We start from the raw sequence: 16,281 nt of genomic DNA, 5'->3' as shown, positions 1-16,281 counted from the left end.
TTAGTCACATGGCCACATATAGTTGTGAGAAAAACTGGAAAATCTGATTTTTATTAAGGATGGTCATGTACCAGCTACAAATTGGAGGTCATGTTATTATGGAAGAGGGTGAGAATGGATATAGGGGGACAACTAGCAGTCACTGCTATACTTTCCATATTGTGACCCATCTTGGAGAAGTGAGTAGGTCTGTTTACTTATTTAACAGGTCAGAGTTCTGTGGTGGTAATTACTTTGCAAATACATAAGTGTATCACATCAAAATGTTGTGCACCAACAGGTTATATGTCAGCCGTATCTCAGTAAAGTTGGTGGGGAGTGGGGGGAATTAAGCTAAAAAAAAAAATGCCAATATCTTTCAGCATTTAAAAAAAAAAAAGCTGAACTCAGAGTCCTGGCTTGTCCTATTCTCCTCCTCTGTAGTCTTCTCTCCCACTCTGGGTACACATCCTGGCTTACCTCTAAGGGGCTTTATATTCCTGGGAATTTCTAATGTTGATTAGCATCAGCCAGTTTTCTGGTATGGGTCTTAAAATAACCTGATCAGTAGTCCTGTAGGAATAGGATTGAATACATCTTCCACCTCTGCTTCAGTCTTACTCATTCTGTGGTTATACTTCTCCCCACTCCCTTCACCTCACCACTTCCCCTACACACACACCCCCACACCCCAGCCTTAGCTACCCTGCCACTTACTCTGATGTATGGGACATGGTAGACAGTCAGTACATACTGAATTAATCTCCTTGAAATTCCTGGTCACCTGAACAGCAGGTCTTTGGACTAGGTCAGTGGTTCTCACCAGAATTTCTTGCCTTCAGCTTGTTTTACTATACTATATAATCTGCAAGTGATACTTTTACACATTTTAGTGGTACTTAGCTAAGGATTGAGATACCTAGGAAATTAGAGGAAATGAATTCTGCAACAGTTCAGGTCACCTTCCTCCACTTGGGGGAGGTCGGGGGGGGTTACATTTTCCCTCTCTGCCTCACCCCGTTTGAAAATGACTGGGCTCAAGGTATGGAAATGATCAAGGGCATTTCAAGTTATGCTCTTTGCAAGTTAGACATTGAGTCTGACCTTTCCTCAGACTACTTCCTGATTCACAGCATCCTTTCTTTCCCACAATGTCAAGAATTGTACGAGTAGGAGAGGATTCTCCTTAAGGATTCAGACAGCTAAGATGCATATATATGTGTGTGTGTGTATATATATATATATATATATATAATATATATAAATATATATAATATATATAGCTATTCAATCCTTGCCTCTTGTTTAAAAAAGTCTTATCACAGACTCTTAACATGTGCTCTTTGCATCCACCTCCATAGCATTTCTTCTGCTCATAGCCCCCCAGCTTCTCTGGCCAACTGCTGTTTCACCACCTCACCCTCTGTCTGCCCTGCCACTCCTATAGGTAGTTCCCAGCATCTCCAGGCTCTTTGGACTTGGCAGTATCCCCTCCATCAAGACATCTGATTTTTCATATTCACATGTTGGCAAACTAGAATTTAGCTAGCTGAAGCTCCCTCAGCCATCTTTGGTTGCCCCCACCCTACCCGCTACCATCTTACCCATCTTCCCCTTTGGTGAGAGAAGGCTATTTCTTTTTATAGATAAAAGATATATAGTATACGTATTTTTATTATAAAAGAAACAGCACCCCCCTTTCAAAAAAAAAAAAAGGAAATACAAAGGTCACCTCTATTTTCCTCCACATTTTGTTGTTTCCACCTGTTTTTTATGTAAATTTTGACATAACAGTAATCAGTGTATGGATTTTTATAATCTCTTTTGTTAAGTTTGATCATCTAGAATGGCTTTGTCCAGCTTGATAGCCACTAGCCACATGTGGCTGTTGAGCACTTGAAACATGAGTAGTCATAACTGAAATGTATTTAAAGTATAAAGCACATGTTGGATTTCAAGGTGTAATATGAAACAGTTTAAAATATCTCACTAATACTTCTGTATACCAGTTACACATTAAAATGATATTGTAGATATAGTAAATAAAATATATTGAAGTTAATTTTACTTTTTTAACGTGGCTATTAGAGAATTTGAAAAGTATTTGTGTGGCTGGCATATTTCTGTTGGACAGTGCTGGTTTAGAATGATTTTTGCTTCCTCACCATGAACTATTCATACCATCTTTTTTGAAATACAACTTTATTGCAGTATAATTTACATACCATAAAAATCATGCATTTTAAATGCACGATTCAGTGAATCTACAAAGTTGTGCTACCATTACTTTATTCCAGTTTTAAAACATTTCCATCACCTCAAAAGGATCCTGTGTACCCTTTTGCAGTCACTCTCCATTCCAACCCCTAGTCTCAAGCAACCACTAATTGACTGACTCTAAAAATTTGCTTTTTCTAGACAGTTCATATAAATGGAATAATATGTGGTCTTTGTATATCCGGCTTTTCATTTAACATAATGTTTTTGAGGTTCATCTGTGTTAGAGCTTGTTTCAGAACTACCTTTTTAAGGTGGACTAATATTATATTGTATGGATATACTAAATTTTGTTTGTCTATTCACCAGTTGATGGACTTTGGGGTCATTTTTTTAATAGCTGCAGAATGTGAGGAAAGTTTTTTAAAAAAAACTGTATAGGAAGAAAATAGTAAAGTGACATTGCCAAAATGAGGGTACAGGAGCATTAGGTTTTATTTCTGGCTCTGCTACTTGAGGCTTTTCTAGGACTCAGTTTTCACATCTATAAAATCAAGGCTGGGACTAGATCATTCAACAGATATTGCTGGAACTCCCTGTGTGCAAGGCCTCTGGTCAACACCCTGAAAGTAAATAAACCAATCCCTGCCTTTGGTCGTGTGTAGTTGAGTAGAGGACAGAGATGAGTAAACAACTGGAATAAAATATTATTAGGGGTGTTACAGAAGAAAAACAGACTGGGTCATTAGGAAGTTGAGGGAGGGAGGGGTCAGGAAAGTATTTGTAGAAGTGGCGACACTTGAAGGAAGAGTAAGAGTTTGTCTGTTGGGGCTATGGCTTTATCATGTAGATATGAGGATTTGAGTGAGAGGTTCTCAACAGGGACATTACATGATCAGATTTGCATTTTGGTTGGGGAAGACAATTCTGGTTGATAATGGGGGCCAGTGCGGCAGTACAAGTAGTAAATACTGATATTGTCTCTTAAGTAGGCGTAGATTTGAGAAGAAAATGTATTGGAGGTAGGAGCTGATACATGACCTGAATAAATTTGGAGATTCAATATTGTTAGGATGCTGATTCTCTCCACATTAATCTAGAATCCTAGCAGAGGAATTGTGTTGAAGGCTATAAACCTTTTAGGTTCTTAGTATATATTAGCAATTTTGCTTTCTAGAGAGAAGTTATTGGTCCCCATACCTGCACTGTACTTATTTCAGTGTGTCTTCATCAGCGTTAAATGTTTGTCTTAAAAAACTTTGTAAGACTTCTTGGTAATGGTGGCAAACTAAACATACACATGGCTACTTCCATTCCTTATTGAAACTTCACTTAAATGACACAAAGGGATTTTTTTTTAAGGTAAAAAAAATCACAATGATGGGGAAAACAAGAGACAATGAAAAAATTCTTGAAACTAGGAAACAGGAAAACTGAAACTTAAATCAGTACCTGGAACATCTGCGAATCAATCTGAAAGCCGTGGGAACCTCACCCACACTAGGTAGCGGGAAATGTGACCCTCCCTCACTAGCAAAAGATTGTGAGGTGTACTTTTGAAATTGATCTCTGGATTGAGGTCTTTTAGGTACAATTGAGGTATAGTGAAAATACTAGAATTCATTGTATACTTACTGAATGTTGAGGTTCCCAGCCATCTTCCTCCACTTGACTCTTAGAACACTGGTAGCCAAACCTTTTTTCTTCGGGCACAGAAAATGGGTGAGTTTTCTCTGGGGACTCTTAACTGGCTCAGAAGGAAAGACCTAGAGTTTCCCAAACTAAGTGGCTTTACCCTACAGTGAAGCTTACAGTTGACAAACTTCATCTCAGTACTCAGAACTTCTATTCAGTCTTTTCCTTTCTTACTTTTGAATATAAGTAGATAACCGAGAAAACTCTAGAACAAAGTAGAACCAAATGGTAAAAAAGCAGTTTGAACAGAGGGTAGGCTGGGAGAAATAAACTTCAAAAAGAAAAGGAAAAGAAACCTCATTAAAACTTTCAGAGATGAGCATATGTTGCAAACATAAAATAAGAACAAGATGCTATTTTAAAAGAACATGCTAAGAACAAAAAAGAGCTCTTGGAAATTAAAATTAATGATAACAAAAGTGGAAAACTAAATAAAAAGCATAGAAGATAAACAGTTAAGGATATCTCCCAGAAGATAGAATAAAAAGTTAAAGGCAGAAAAAGCTAGAGAAAATCAGAGAACTTTTTCTGGTAGTTCAATATTCAATAATTCTCTCTGAAAAGAGAATAAATGAAAACTGAAAGGATCAAATTATTAATGAAATTGTTTAAGAAAATTGCCCTCAACTACGAGAGTCTCCAGAATCAAAGGGCCTACCCAGTACATGAATGAGAATAGATCCATACCAAGGTATATCTGGTGAATTTTCACAAACACTGGGACCAGAAAACTCGTACAAGCTTTCTGAGAGAAAACTGGTTTCATTCAAAGCATTACAGATCAGAATGGCTTCAAACTTTCAAAAGCAACATTGGAATCCAGAACACTAGAACCATGCCTTCAAAATGATTTTCAACTTAGAATTTTATATGTGCCGTCAAATTATCAAATGTGAGAGTAGAATAGAGATATTTTTCTAAATTCTTCCCACTGTTTCTCAGGAAGCTGTTGGATGATGTGCTTAATTAACCACAGCAAAGGAACAAACCAAGAAAGAGGAAGACATGGGATCTAGGAAACAGGAAATCTGTCATGGGAGAGTGACAATCCAGGGAGGGCAGCTGGTCCAAATTGTAACAGATCATAAGGCTCTATCAGAGATTGCTACAGAAAGGTGAAAAGTGATAGAGTTTTACATTTGTCAAAAAGGTTGGGATTAACTTACTAATGCATGCATAGAAAACTAAGCAAATTGATAAATAGAAGGCTGTTTTTAATATAGTCTTGAGGCATGATATTTAGAATTGTTAAGGTGAATGCCAAAATAATCAGAAGAGGTGAAAACCAATGGCTGTAGGAAATGGAGAATGGCAGGGCCTGCTGATTTTATAACAGATTTTGTAGAACCACTTGGTGTGAAACTGCTTACATGACTGGTAACAAAAATTGTTACTGAGAAAGGAATGGCCAGCTTAATGGAAAGTTATATTTTGAATTTTTATAAAAATTATTAAGGAAGTTGAAATATTTTGGTATATTTCCTGCTTTTGACTCAAATTCTCTTTTTTTAAAATTAATTTATTTATTTTAATTGGAGGCTAATTACTTTACAATATTTCCTGTCGTCACAAATCAAAACCTTGAGAACAGAGACCAGTGGTCCTCTCTGTTGGAGTTGGAGGATCTGGGAATCTGTTGTCAGACCATTCCCTGAGACTTTCCTTCCTCTCCTTGAGGACTCTGCACTTAGATGAGGTTTCTGTAGACTATGGAAAACTTCTATCTCAGCGATCTTGGCTTTTCTTCCTCAGGTTGTCCGCACAAACCAGTGTGCAGGAGAATTCGTCATTACCTTCCCTCGTGCTTACCACAGTGGCTTTAACCAAGGCTACAACTTTGCTGAGGCTGTCAACTTTTGCACTGCTGACTGGGTGAGTCTGGAGTGTGATGAGGGGTGGCAAGGAGAAGCAGGAGGGTGGTAGGGAAGCTGAGGCACCATGGCCTCCAGACTTGGCTATGCTCAACCTTGAACCTGACCACAGCTGCCAGCTGGGCGCCAGTGCATTGAGCACTACCGCCGACTCCGAAGATATTGTGTCTTCTCCCATGAGGAGCTCATCTGCAAGATGGCTGCTTGTCCAGAGAAGCTGGACCTGAATCTAGCAGCAGCTGTGCATAAAGAGATGTTCATCATGGTGCAGGAGGAGCGGCGTCTACGAAAGGCCCTGTTGGAGAAGGTGAGTGGTGGGGAGAGTATACAGGATTGGGTACCCTAGTCTGGCAGAGATAGGAGAGGAGGAAGTAGTAGTAGGCTCTACTCTTGGGAAGTACTGAAAAGAACTAGACACATCTAAGTTGAAAACTACATTCCATTCTCTACCATTTACTAATAACTGTTGGCAAGTTAATTTACTTGACTGAGCCTCAGCATCCCCATCTGAAAAAAAATGGAATTATAATAGTGCTTATCTTTTTGGATAGTTGAGTGGATTTAAGTTGTTAAGTGGGCTTCCCAGGTGGCTCAGATGGTGTAGTGTCTGCCTGCATTGAGGGAGACCCAGGTTCGATCCCTTGGGTCAGGAAGATTCCCTGGAGAAGGAAATGGCAACCCACTCTAGTACTCTTGCCTGGAAAATTCCATGGATGGAGGAGCCTGGTAGGTTACAGTCTATGGGGTCGCAAAGAGCTGGACATGACTGAGTGACTTTACTTTCACTTTCTTTTCTTTCAAGATGTTAAGTAAGTGACCCATAGCAGGTGCTGGTATAGCTGCTATTCATGATTATTTAAATAACCCAATAAGACCAACTGACATAACAAAACCCCCATTTGCTGGTAAGCTTGGACAACCTTTTTAGGTTACCTAACCTTTCATAGTCTTACTCTCCCACTCTATAAAATGGGAATAAATACCTCTTGTGAGGTGGTTGTAAAGCTTGAGTAAGATGATTTATGTCAAAGCATCTATTACTGCACTTTCAGTGTAGCAGCTGCTGTTATTGATAATATTAATACATGAACAAAATAATTGAAATATGGGATATTAAATGCCATTTTATTGCAGTTCAAATGGTTTAGCAGTTCAGATTGGGTTCGTGTTACTGAGTAGAAGGCAGATAGATTCCTCATAACTTATCAGTTTTATTTGAAGGTGAGTGGGACTGCTGTTCATGTAGTTTAGCTGCCTTAAAGCTCCAAACTTGCTCAGTTAGGGAATTGATTTAGTGAGAGTGCTCCATAGGATGCACAAAAGAATGCTGGTCTTGAGGAATCCCATGCTGGATCCCTTTTCTTAAAATAAGGAAATTTAGGCTAATATTTTCTTATTTTAAAGCTCATTTATAACTTCCCTATGAGCATGGGCTGTAAGAATTGCAGCTTTGGTAAGTGTTGGAGGTCTGGGGCCTATCAGTCTGTGGTATTAGTTGATGGGCTTTTCTAGGCATAATTTTTTCTCTCTGTTCAGTGCTGTTATTAAGTGATGACTTTGGGGCTGTGCTAGGCTATAGGAAGGAGCCAAAGTAAGGTGGGAAAAGTAGATGTTCCCATACTAACACTCAGAATTCTCTATTCTCAAAATCTCAGAATTTGGCCCTTACCTAAGAGAAGAATTCTGGAACCCCCAGTCTCAAAATTCTGTAAAAGATTGTGTGTGTGTGTGTGTGTGTGTGTGTGTGTGTGTGTGTGAGAGAGAGAGTCCTTTTCTAGCGAGAGGGCTCGAATTCTGTAAAAGATTGTGTGTGATTGTGTGTGTGTGTGTTTGTATATGTTTGTATATATGTTTGAGTCCTTTTCTAGCAAGAGGGCTCATAGCTTACATCCAGTTCTCTAAGGAGTTCATGATCCAGGAATACCTAGGGGGTTCACCCTAAGAGCAGCATTCTCTAGCTTCAGATTCAAAATAGGCTGTAGTCACATTCTCACTTTGTGCAAGTTACTCTCTCTAAGACTTTGAGATAGCCCCGTGAAATATGTGTCTTTATCTGAAAATTAGCTAATATCAGTAAATATTTGTTGAATGCCCATTTTCCCCCCTCCTATAGTCATCATGTTATAGATTAGACTCCCCCAAATCTATTTATTTTCTAACTGGAAGTTTGTCCTTTGACCAGCATCTTCCTTTTTTCCTACCTCCCTAGCCCTTGGCCACCACCATTCTACTCTGTTTCTTGTTTGTTTTGTTTGGCCGTGCTGCAAGCCAGCTTGCAGGATCGCAGTCCCCCCTCCAGGGGCTGAACCCAGGGCATGGCAGTGAAAACCTGGGATTCTAACCACTAGGCCACCAGGGAACTCCTACTACTCTGTTTTTAGGAGTTTGGCTTTTTTGGATTCCATATATAAGTTATACTCTGTGATATTTGTCTTTTTTGTCTGATTTAACTTATATAATGCCCTCAAGGTCCATCTGTGTTGTCACAAATGGCAAGATTGCTGTCTTCCACATGGCTGAGTAATACATATTCCATTATATGTATATGTACATATACACATACATACACCACATCATCTTAATCCATTCATCCATTTATGGACTCTTAGGTTATTTCCGTATCTTGGCTATTGTGAATAATGCTGTAGTGAACATGAGAGTGCAGATATCTTTTTGAGATCCTAGTTTCATTTCCTTTGGAGTATACCCAGAAGAGGGATTGCTAGATCATATGGTTAATTCTATTTTAATTTTTTGAGAAACCTTCATACTGTTTTCCAAAGTGGCTGTACCAGTTTGCATTCCTACCACAGTGCACAGTTTCCCTTGTCTCCACCTTCTCTCCAACACGTTATCTCTTTTCTTTCTGATGATAACCCATTCTGACTGGTGGGAGGGGATATTAATGGTTTTGATTTGCATTTTCCTGGTGGTTAGTAATGTTGTACATTTTTTCATGTACCTATTAGCCATTTATATGTCTTCTTTGGAAAAACATCTTTTCAGGTCCTCTGCCCAGTTCTTATTTGGGTGTTTGGGGTTTTGCTGTTGAATTGTATGAGTCCTTTATATACTTTGGATGTTAACCATTTATCAGATAGACAGTTTGCAAATATTTTCTCCCATTCCATGGGTTGCATTTTCATTTTGTTGATGATTTCTTCTGCTGTGCAGATGCTTTTTAGTTTGATATAGTTCCACTTATTTATTTTTGCTTTTGTTGCTTGTGCTTTTTAAATATACCATGTATAAGAAATCATTGCCCACACCAATGTCCAGGAACATTTTCCCTATATTTTCTTCTAGGAGTTTTATGGTTTCAGTTCTTACATTTAAGTTTTTAATCTATTTCAAGTTAATTTTCATGAGTGATATAAGATAAAGGTCCAGTTTCATTTTTCTACCTGTGATTATCCAGTTTTCCCAGCACCATTTATTGAAGAGACTATCTTTTCCCCACTGAGTATTCTTGACTCCCTTGTCAAATATTAGTTGAGTGTATGTATGAGAGTTTATTTTTGGGCTTACCATTGGTTTATGTGTCTATTTTTATGTCATTACCATACTGTTTTGATTACTGCAGCTTTGTAATATAGTTTGAAATCAAGAAACTTGATACCTCCAGCTTTGTTTTTCTTTCTCAAGGTTACTTTGACTTTTGAGGGCCTGTTGTGGTTCCACTATTCTAAGTGCTAAGATACTTTTCTAAGTCCTTAGTGACTTTACCTTTGTTAATCCCAACCCAATGAGGATAGTACCATAGTCTCCATTTTACAAAATAGGGAAACTGAAACCCAGAGAGGTTTAAATAATTTACTCTATATCAACACAGCTGGATTTGTAATGTGCAATGGACTCATATGAGCAGGGTTTGTAATGTGCAGAGCACATCTGTGGCAGGGTGGGATTTGTAATGTGCAATGGACTTACACAGAAGTTAGGTCAGTACAGAAGACAAAAACTGTTAGAATCAAAATTTCTCTCTAAAATCCCCAAAATTGCTCATAATGTATAGCATTATCTTGTCTTTCAGTTACTCCAAGATAGCTGGCTTTTCCTCCATTTTTGGAGTGGATTGCTTTTTCTTCATCTAATCAACAGTAAAGTCATTGGCTTAGGTTGGGAACTTTAAACACTGGATACAAGCACATAGAGTTTATTTCTCTTAAGTTGTAGATGTGCATGTAGTATGCTGCTAAAGCAGCCAGCACAGTGCCTAGAGCACAGTGGGCACTGAGTGCCTGGAAGCTAGCATTATTCCCCAGTACACGACACTTGTCTTGGCCACTTCCACATATTGCCATCTCTCTGGTGCCTTGGTCCACATTTTCCTCACCTTCTTCACCCCTAAGGCCCTTTCTGCTAATCTGAAACTTCCCTGATTTTTCTTCCTCTCAACCTACATTGATCTTACCCTGCTTCATATGATTACCCAGCTTTGAGAGTCTGGACTTCACAGAGGCAGTGTGATCTGTGGAGTTTTGTCTCCTTCATAGCTCCTAGCACAGATTTGAGTCTTTTATGTGGAGCTCAGTGGTGGCTGAGTTAGGGGTTTCTGCAGCCCTGTTCTGGTTCTATATAATGAACACCCCCAGGGCATCACTGAAGCTGAGCGAGAAGCTTTTGAGCTGCTCCCGGATGATGAACGCCAGTGCATCAAGTGCAAGACCACGTGCTTTCTATCAGCCCTAGCCTGCTATGACTGCCCTGATGGCCTTGTCTGCCTCTCCCACATCAATGATCTCTGCAAGTGCTCCAGTAGCCGGCAGTACTTGAGGTGAGCAGGGGGCCTACCTGGGGGAAGTGGGCTGAGGAGGGGGATGTAGAACTGGGCCAGATGTGCTCTTCCCTGTCCTCTTCCTGTAGGTATCGGTACACCTTGGATGAGCTCCCTGCCATGCTCCATAAGCTGAAGGTCCGGGCTGAGTCCTTTGACACGTGGGCCAACAAAGTGCGAGTGGCCCTGGAGGTGGAGGATGGGCGGAAGCGCAGTGAGTGATGGGGGGACGGAGGGACTCCACAGGCAAGTTCTATTCCCTTTTCTTCTGTACCCTCCACCCCCTTCCTCTGCCTTTACTCAATACTGCCTACTCCTTGCTGCTCTTATTCTCTCTCCAGGCCTTGAAGAGCTGAGGGCACTAGAGTCAGAGGCCCGTGAGCGGAGGTTTCCTAACAGTGAGCTGCTGCAGCGACTAAAGAACTGCCTGAGTGAGGCAGAGGCTTGCGTGTCCCGGGCTCTGGGGCTGGTCAGCGGCCAGGAAGCTGGGTATGGCAGCGTGAGGCATTGGGCACAGATAGCCTGCTGAGGAATGAGCACCTTAGGAAAGGACTGTTGGCAGGGGGTGGTGGTGAACTCTGAGTACCATTAGCAAGTGACATCAACAGGAAGCTGACAAGCACTGTCATTGGAAGAACTGGGGAGGCAAGGAGGCCAGGCAGCTAGAACGGAGGGGAGTACCTCAGTGCTAAGAAAGTTAGGATTGTTTCTTTTTATCAGTACCTGAAGGTACTGATTTCAGACAGGCTGAGGTCAGGGAGTTGTTGGAGGTTTAGGGATAAGAAAAGGACACAGAAGCATACACTTAATCTGAGTTCACAGTAGAATATGGATTATAATTGTCCAGCTTCTGTTGCCATCAATTTCTAAGCTTTCCCCACCAAATAAATCCTATATTCCTCTCTTCTAATTCTTTTCCCTCATCATATGAACATGCATGTATCTTAAAACTCTCCCTCTAACCTGGGCATTTGCAGAGAACTGTGAAGTATGAGAAGTCAAGGTGGGCATGTATGAGGAAAGGTGTTGGGCCTTAGTACAGAGATGGAGGGAGGGGACTGGGCTGGACTTGAAACTACATGTGAAACTCCATAGCCCCCACAGGATGGCTGGTCTGCAGATGACCCTTGCTGAGCTCCGGGCCTTTCTGGACCAGATGAACAACTTGCCTTGTGCCATGCACCAGATTGGGGATGTCAAGGTGAGGAGGGGTGAACTTGGGGTGCTGCTGAGGGTTTGGGGGAGGGGAGGGGGACCTGAGCAGCAGGCCACTCTTGACTTCTTTCAAAAGTGGCAAGTATTTGGGCACGACAGGATACACCTGTGAGTAATAGAGGTAGGAGACAAAGGGTTTGCAAACTGCCTGTTAGAAATGGGATTTGAGGGCCAAGTGGCAAGGGTACAGATACAGGATGCGTAGTCAAGGAAAGGTTTCCTCTTCAAGGTAGAAGAGGTGAAAGGAAGTAACAAGGGTGTTTCTGTGCCTGGAAAGCGGAGTAAAGTTCAAGAAAGTACAGAAATAGGGTGGAAAGAGCAATGGACACCAGTGTGAGTGTAGAGATTGTGAGAAGGCCAAGCATAACAACATTTTTAGGACAGAGGGTCTCCTGATGATATACATCAGAATCCTCTGGGCGCTTAAATAAAGCATAGACTCCTGCTGCTGCTTAGTCACTTCAGTCCTGTCTGACTTTGTGCGACCCTATGGACTGTAGCCCGCCAGGCTCCTCTGTCCACAGACTTTTCCAGTCAAAAGTACTGGAGTGGGTTGTGGTTGCCATGCCCTCCTCCAGGGGATCTTCCCAACCCAGGGATCAAACCCGGGTCTCCTGCATTACAGGCAGATTCTTTACCACTGAGCCACCAGGGAAGCCCTTTAGACTCCTGACCGATCCCTATTAAGAATCTCAAGGAGTGGACCCAGAGATCTGTGTTTTAAAATGTCCCAGGGTATTTAGTGGGCAGTGAGTATTAGGAACCACTGCTTAGGGCCTGGCGAAGGAAGAGTGCCTAGACCATGCTAGGTTCTCTTCCCAAATACTGAAGGGTAAGAAGGTAAATAGGGCAGAGGTACGTGGTGGTGGGATCTCTGTGTGGGCTCTGCTGAGGAGTTTGTTTTTTTGTTTGTGTCCTGGTAGGGTATTCTGGAACAGGTGGAAGCCTACCAAGCTGAGGCCTGTGAGGCTCTGGCCTCATTGCCGTCCAGTCCAGGGCTCCTGCAGTCCCTGCTGGAGAGAGGGCAGCAGCTTGGAGTGGAGGTACCTGAAGCCCAGCAGCTCCAGCGGCAGGTGGAACAGGCACAATGGCTGGATGAGGTTAAACGCACACTGGCCCCGTCAGCCCGAAGAGGCACCCTGGCTGTCATGCGGGGACTGTTGGTAGCAGGTGCCAGTGTGGCCCCTAGCCCTGCTGTGGACAAGGCCCAAGCCGAACTGCAGGAGCTACTGACCATTGCCGAACGCTGGGAGGAGAAGGCCCACCTCTGCCTGGAGGCCAGGTAGGTCTAGCTTCTTCTCCTCCCTGCTCTACTGCATCCTTCAGAGTTTAGCAGAGAAGCTGAAGATGATTCCCATGGGTGGCCTTGAGCACCAGACTCCTGTATTGGTGTATTGACTATCCTATCCTCCCCTTTTTTGTTTAACTCTGTGTTACACGTAGAGTCAGAGGTAGTCTTATGGAGAAACAGAGATGGACAAATGCAGAGCTATATAGAGGACTAGCTCCACAGGCTGACGTGTGCACACAGTCATGAGAAGTACCAACGAGCAGATGAACACCTGTCAGTAGAAAGCCCCACACATGGGACAGTCTGACAAACTGCAGTTCCCAGATTAATACTACAGGTTGTGTGTGTAGGCACTGCCAGCAGGTGGACAGACTGGTGGACAAACAGCATGGGGATACGGCAGAAGTTTTGGTGCGTGCAATATGGAACAAGCAGAGACTGACAGCCGCTTGTAGGCAGAATGCAAGCAAGTAGGCCCAAGTGGCAGCCACAGGGGCTCATACTGCTATACCCAAAAGTCAGGCTGGGCTTCTGGTCACAGAGACCATCCCAGACTGAGGCCTCTTTTTTCCCTACCTTTAGGCAGAAGCATCCACCAGCCACGCTTGAGGCCATAATTCATGAGGCAGAAAACATCCCTGTTCACCTGCCCAACATCCAGGCTCTCAAGGAGGCTCTTGCTAAGGCCCGGGCTTGGATTGCTGATGTGGACGAGATCCAAGTGAGGACCCTGTTGCCCCACCCACCCTTCACCCCAGATCTTCAGTCCAGATGGGAGAGATGTCATACACTGCGTTGTTCTGGGTTGAGTTCGGTTGGCTAGAGCGAGGAAGGGGGCATAGCACATTGTGAGGAGGCAGAACGTGCTTGGTGAGCAGTGTGAAGAACGGTTGCGAGGCTGGCCTGAGGGAAGATAGGATGCTGGTTAAGATGAGAATGGTAGGGGGCAGGGAGGCTAAAAGAGGCCAACCACAACAGCGTAACTGGTCTGGTGGTCCTGGGGACTGCCTGGATATCTGGAGGCTGATCCAGTGGATGTAGGAGTTGGAGGAGAGAGCCAAGTAGGCATACCTTCCTTAGGATGAGTCTTTTCTTCTGGCTCAAGACTGTGAGTCCAGTCCATCTTCCCAATTCAGGGCCAGGGACAGAGTAGCATCAGTAGATGCTGGCGAGTTGAATTGAGCTTTCTCTTGCCCTGTCCCAGAATGGTGATCACTACCCCTGCCTGGATGACTTGGAGGGTCTGGTGGCTGTGGGCCGGGACCTACCTGTGGGGTTGGAGGAACTGAGACAGCTAGAGCTGCAGGTACTGACAGCGCACTCCTGGAGGGAGAAGGCCTCCAAGACCTTCCTCAAGAAGAATTCTTGCTACACTCTGCTGGAGGTGAGGCCTGGGACCTGACCCACAGCCTCTCCTGCCTCTGACCCAGATGAGACAGCTCATGTGAGAATGTGGGTTTGGGGGCTTTGGGTATGGGAAGGAGGGGAACCCCAGACATTCCCTTTCTGCCTGCCTGCCTCAGGTGCTCTGCCCGTGTGCAGACGCCGGCTCAGACAGCACCAAGCGCAGCCGTTGGATGGAGAAGGAGCTGGGGTTGTACAAATCTGACACAGAGCTGCTGGGGCTATCTGCGCAGGACCTCAGGGACCCAGGCTCTGTGGTAAGGAGCTTAGGCCCAGATGGGGAGAAGAGTCTGGCAATGATAGTATCTGAGCCTGGTGACCATGGGCAGACCGCTTGCTCCCTGTGCGTCAGTACTCTTGGTTTGGGAGTGGGGTGTTCATGGTGCCAGAGAAGGAGGGTTGGGGTGCTGACCTCTCCTCCCCTGTCCTGGGCACGGCAGATCGTGGCCTTCAAGGAGGGGGAACAGAAAGAGAAGGAGGGAATCCTGCAGCTACGCCGCACCAACTCCACCAAACCCAGTCCACTGGCATCATCGACCACAGCTTCCTCTGCAACCTCCATCTGTGTGTGTGGGCAGGTGCCAGCCGGGGTGGGAGCTCTGCAGTGTGACCTGTGTCAGGACTGGTTCCATGGGCGATGTGTGTCGGTACCCCGCCTCCTCAGTTCCCCAAGGCCCAGTCCCACCCCATCCCCACTGCTGGCCTGGTGGGAGTGGGACACCAAATTCTTGTGTCCGCTGTGCATGCGCTCACGGCGCCCACGCCTGGAGACCATCTTGGCACTGCTGGTAGCGCTGCAGAGACTGCCTGTGCGGCTGCCTGAGGGTGAGGCCCTACAGTGCCTCACAGAGAGGGCCATCAGCTGGCAAGGCCGTGCAAGGCAGGCTCTGGCCTCTGAGGATGTGACTGCTCTGTTGGGACGGCTGGCTGAGCTTCGCCAGCGGCTGCAGGCTGAACCCAGGCCCGAGGAGCCCCCTACCTACCCTTCAGCCCCCGCCTCTGACCCTCTCAGAGAAGGCAGTGGCAAGGATATGCCTAAGGTGAGCTGTGCAGCCCAGCTCTTTGACCCTCAAATTCCTGTCTCCTAGCCCTTGCCCTTACTTAGGCTCCAGCCCTACTACCCCTGCTCTCTGACTTTTGGTCTCCTTTGGCCTGGCCTTCTTGCCCCATTCTGCCTCCTCTCCAGATCCCTGTAATGCTCAATGCTGGCAGCCTGTGTCTGCCCTTCTCCAGGAGGTGGAGGGTCCCAAGTCTGAAGTTGGGGGGCAGCAGTAGGACCTGGTTCTTCAGTTATCACTACCTTTTCTTGATCTCTTTGGCAGGTGCAGGGGTTGCTAGAGAATGGAGACAGCATGACCAGTCCTGAGAAGGTAGCCCCGGGGGAGGGCTCAGGTAAGAGAGGTAGGTCTAAGTGTGGGTAGGCTGTTAGTGGATCTCACCAGAGTGATCCCTGTGGTCCTTAGCTCTGTCGTGGTAGGGGGCAGGGGTATAACCAGGAGTAGCCTCTAACACAACCTGTCCCCGCAACCCCCCAGACCTGGAGCTGCTGTCCTCGCTGTTGCCACGGTTGACTGGCCCTGTGTTGGAGCTGCCTGAGGCAACCCGGACCCCCCTAGAGGAGCTCATGTTGGAGGGGGACTTGCTTGAGGTGACCCTGGATGAGAACCAGAGCATCTGGCAGCTGCTGCAGGCTGGGCAGCCTCCAGATGTGGAGCGGATCCGCACACTTCTGGAGGTGAGGAGAGGACAGATCATGTGCAGAGCTAGGAGGTCAGGCGGAGCAGTCAAGGAGCTCAGGCCTGACCACTTGTGCTGCACCTCTTTTTGCCTGT

The 16,281-nt window shown here is 44.7% G+C and overlaps 1 protein-coding gene across 14 annotated transcripts in view; it reads left to right on the top strand.

Annotated features, from left to right (window-relative positions):
- The window catches only part of KDM5C (lysine demethylase 5C), a 31,014-nt gene that overhangs the window by 13,546 nt on the left and 1,187 nt on the right, over nt 1-16,281 (top strand). For 7 of the 14 annotated variants that reach the window (XM_010821981.4, XM_024987759.2, XM_005228199.4 and 4 more), the window contains 13 exons: nt 5,644-5,763; nt 5,875-6,069; nt 10,358-10,539; nt 10,629-10,753; nt 10,881-11,028; nt 11,635-11,740; nt 12,678-13,036; nt 13,628-13,766; nt 14,250-14,429; nt 14,569-14,706; nt 14,890-15,489; nt 15,772-15,850; nt 15,985-16,184. In XM_010821981.4, the coding sequence (XP_010820283.1) occupies nt 5,644-5,763; nt 5,875-6,069; nt 10,358-10,539; nt 10,629-10,753; nt 10,881-11,028; nt 11,635-11,740; nt 12,678-13,036; nt 13,628-13,766; nt 14,250-14,429; nt 14,569-14,706; nt 14,890-15,489; nt 15,772-15,850; nt 15,985-16,184 (2,571 nt within the window). The remainder of the gene's footprint in view (nt 1-5,643; nt 5,764-5,874; nt 6,070-10,357; nt 10,540-10,628; nt 10,754-10,880; nt 11,029-11,634; nt 11,741-12,677; nt 13,037-13,627; nt 13,767-14,249; nt 14,430-14,568; nt 14,707-14,889; nt 15,490-15,771; nt 15,851-15,984; nt 16,185-16,281) is intronic. The other 7 variants (XM_005228201.5, XM_024987760.2, XM_059883274.1 and 4 more) reach the window with 3 other exon arrangements.

The sequence above is a fragment of the Bos taurus genome, chromosome X (assembly GCF_002263795.3).
Source record: "Bos taurus isolate L1 Dominette 01449 registration number 42190680 breed Hereford chromosome X, ARS-UCD2.0, whole genome shotgun sequence".
Taxonomy (NCBI): domain Eukaryota; kingdom Metazoa; phylum Chordata; class Mammalia; order Artiodactyla; family Bovidae; genus Bos; species Bos taurus.
The sequence above is the reverse complement of the archived record's forward strand: the minus strand, read 5'-3'. Positions and strand labels throughout refer to the sequence as shown.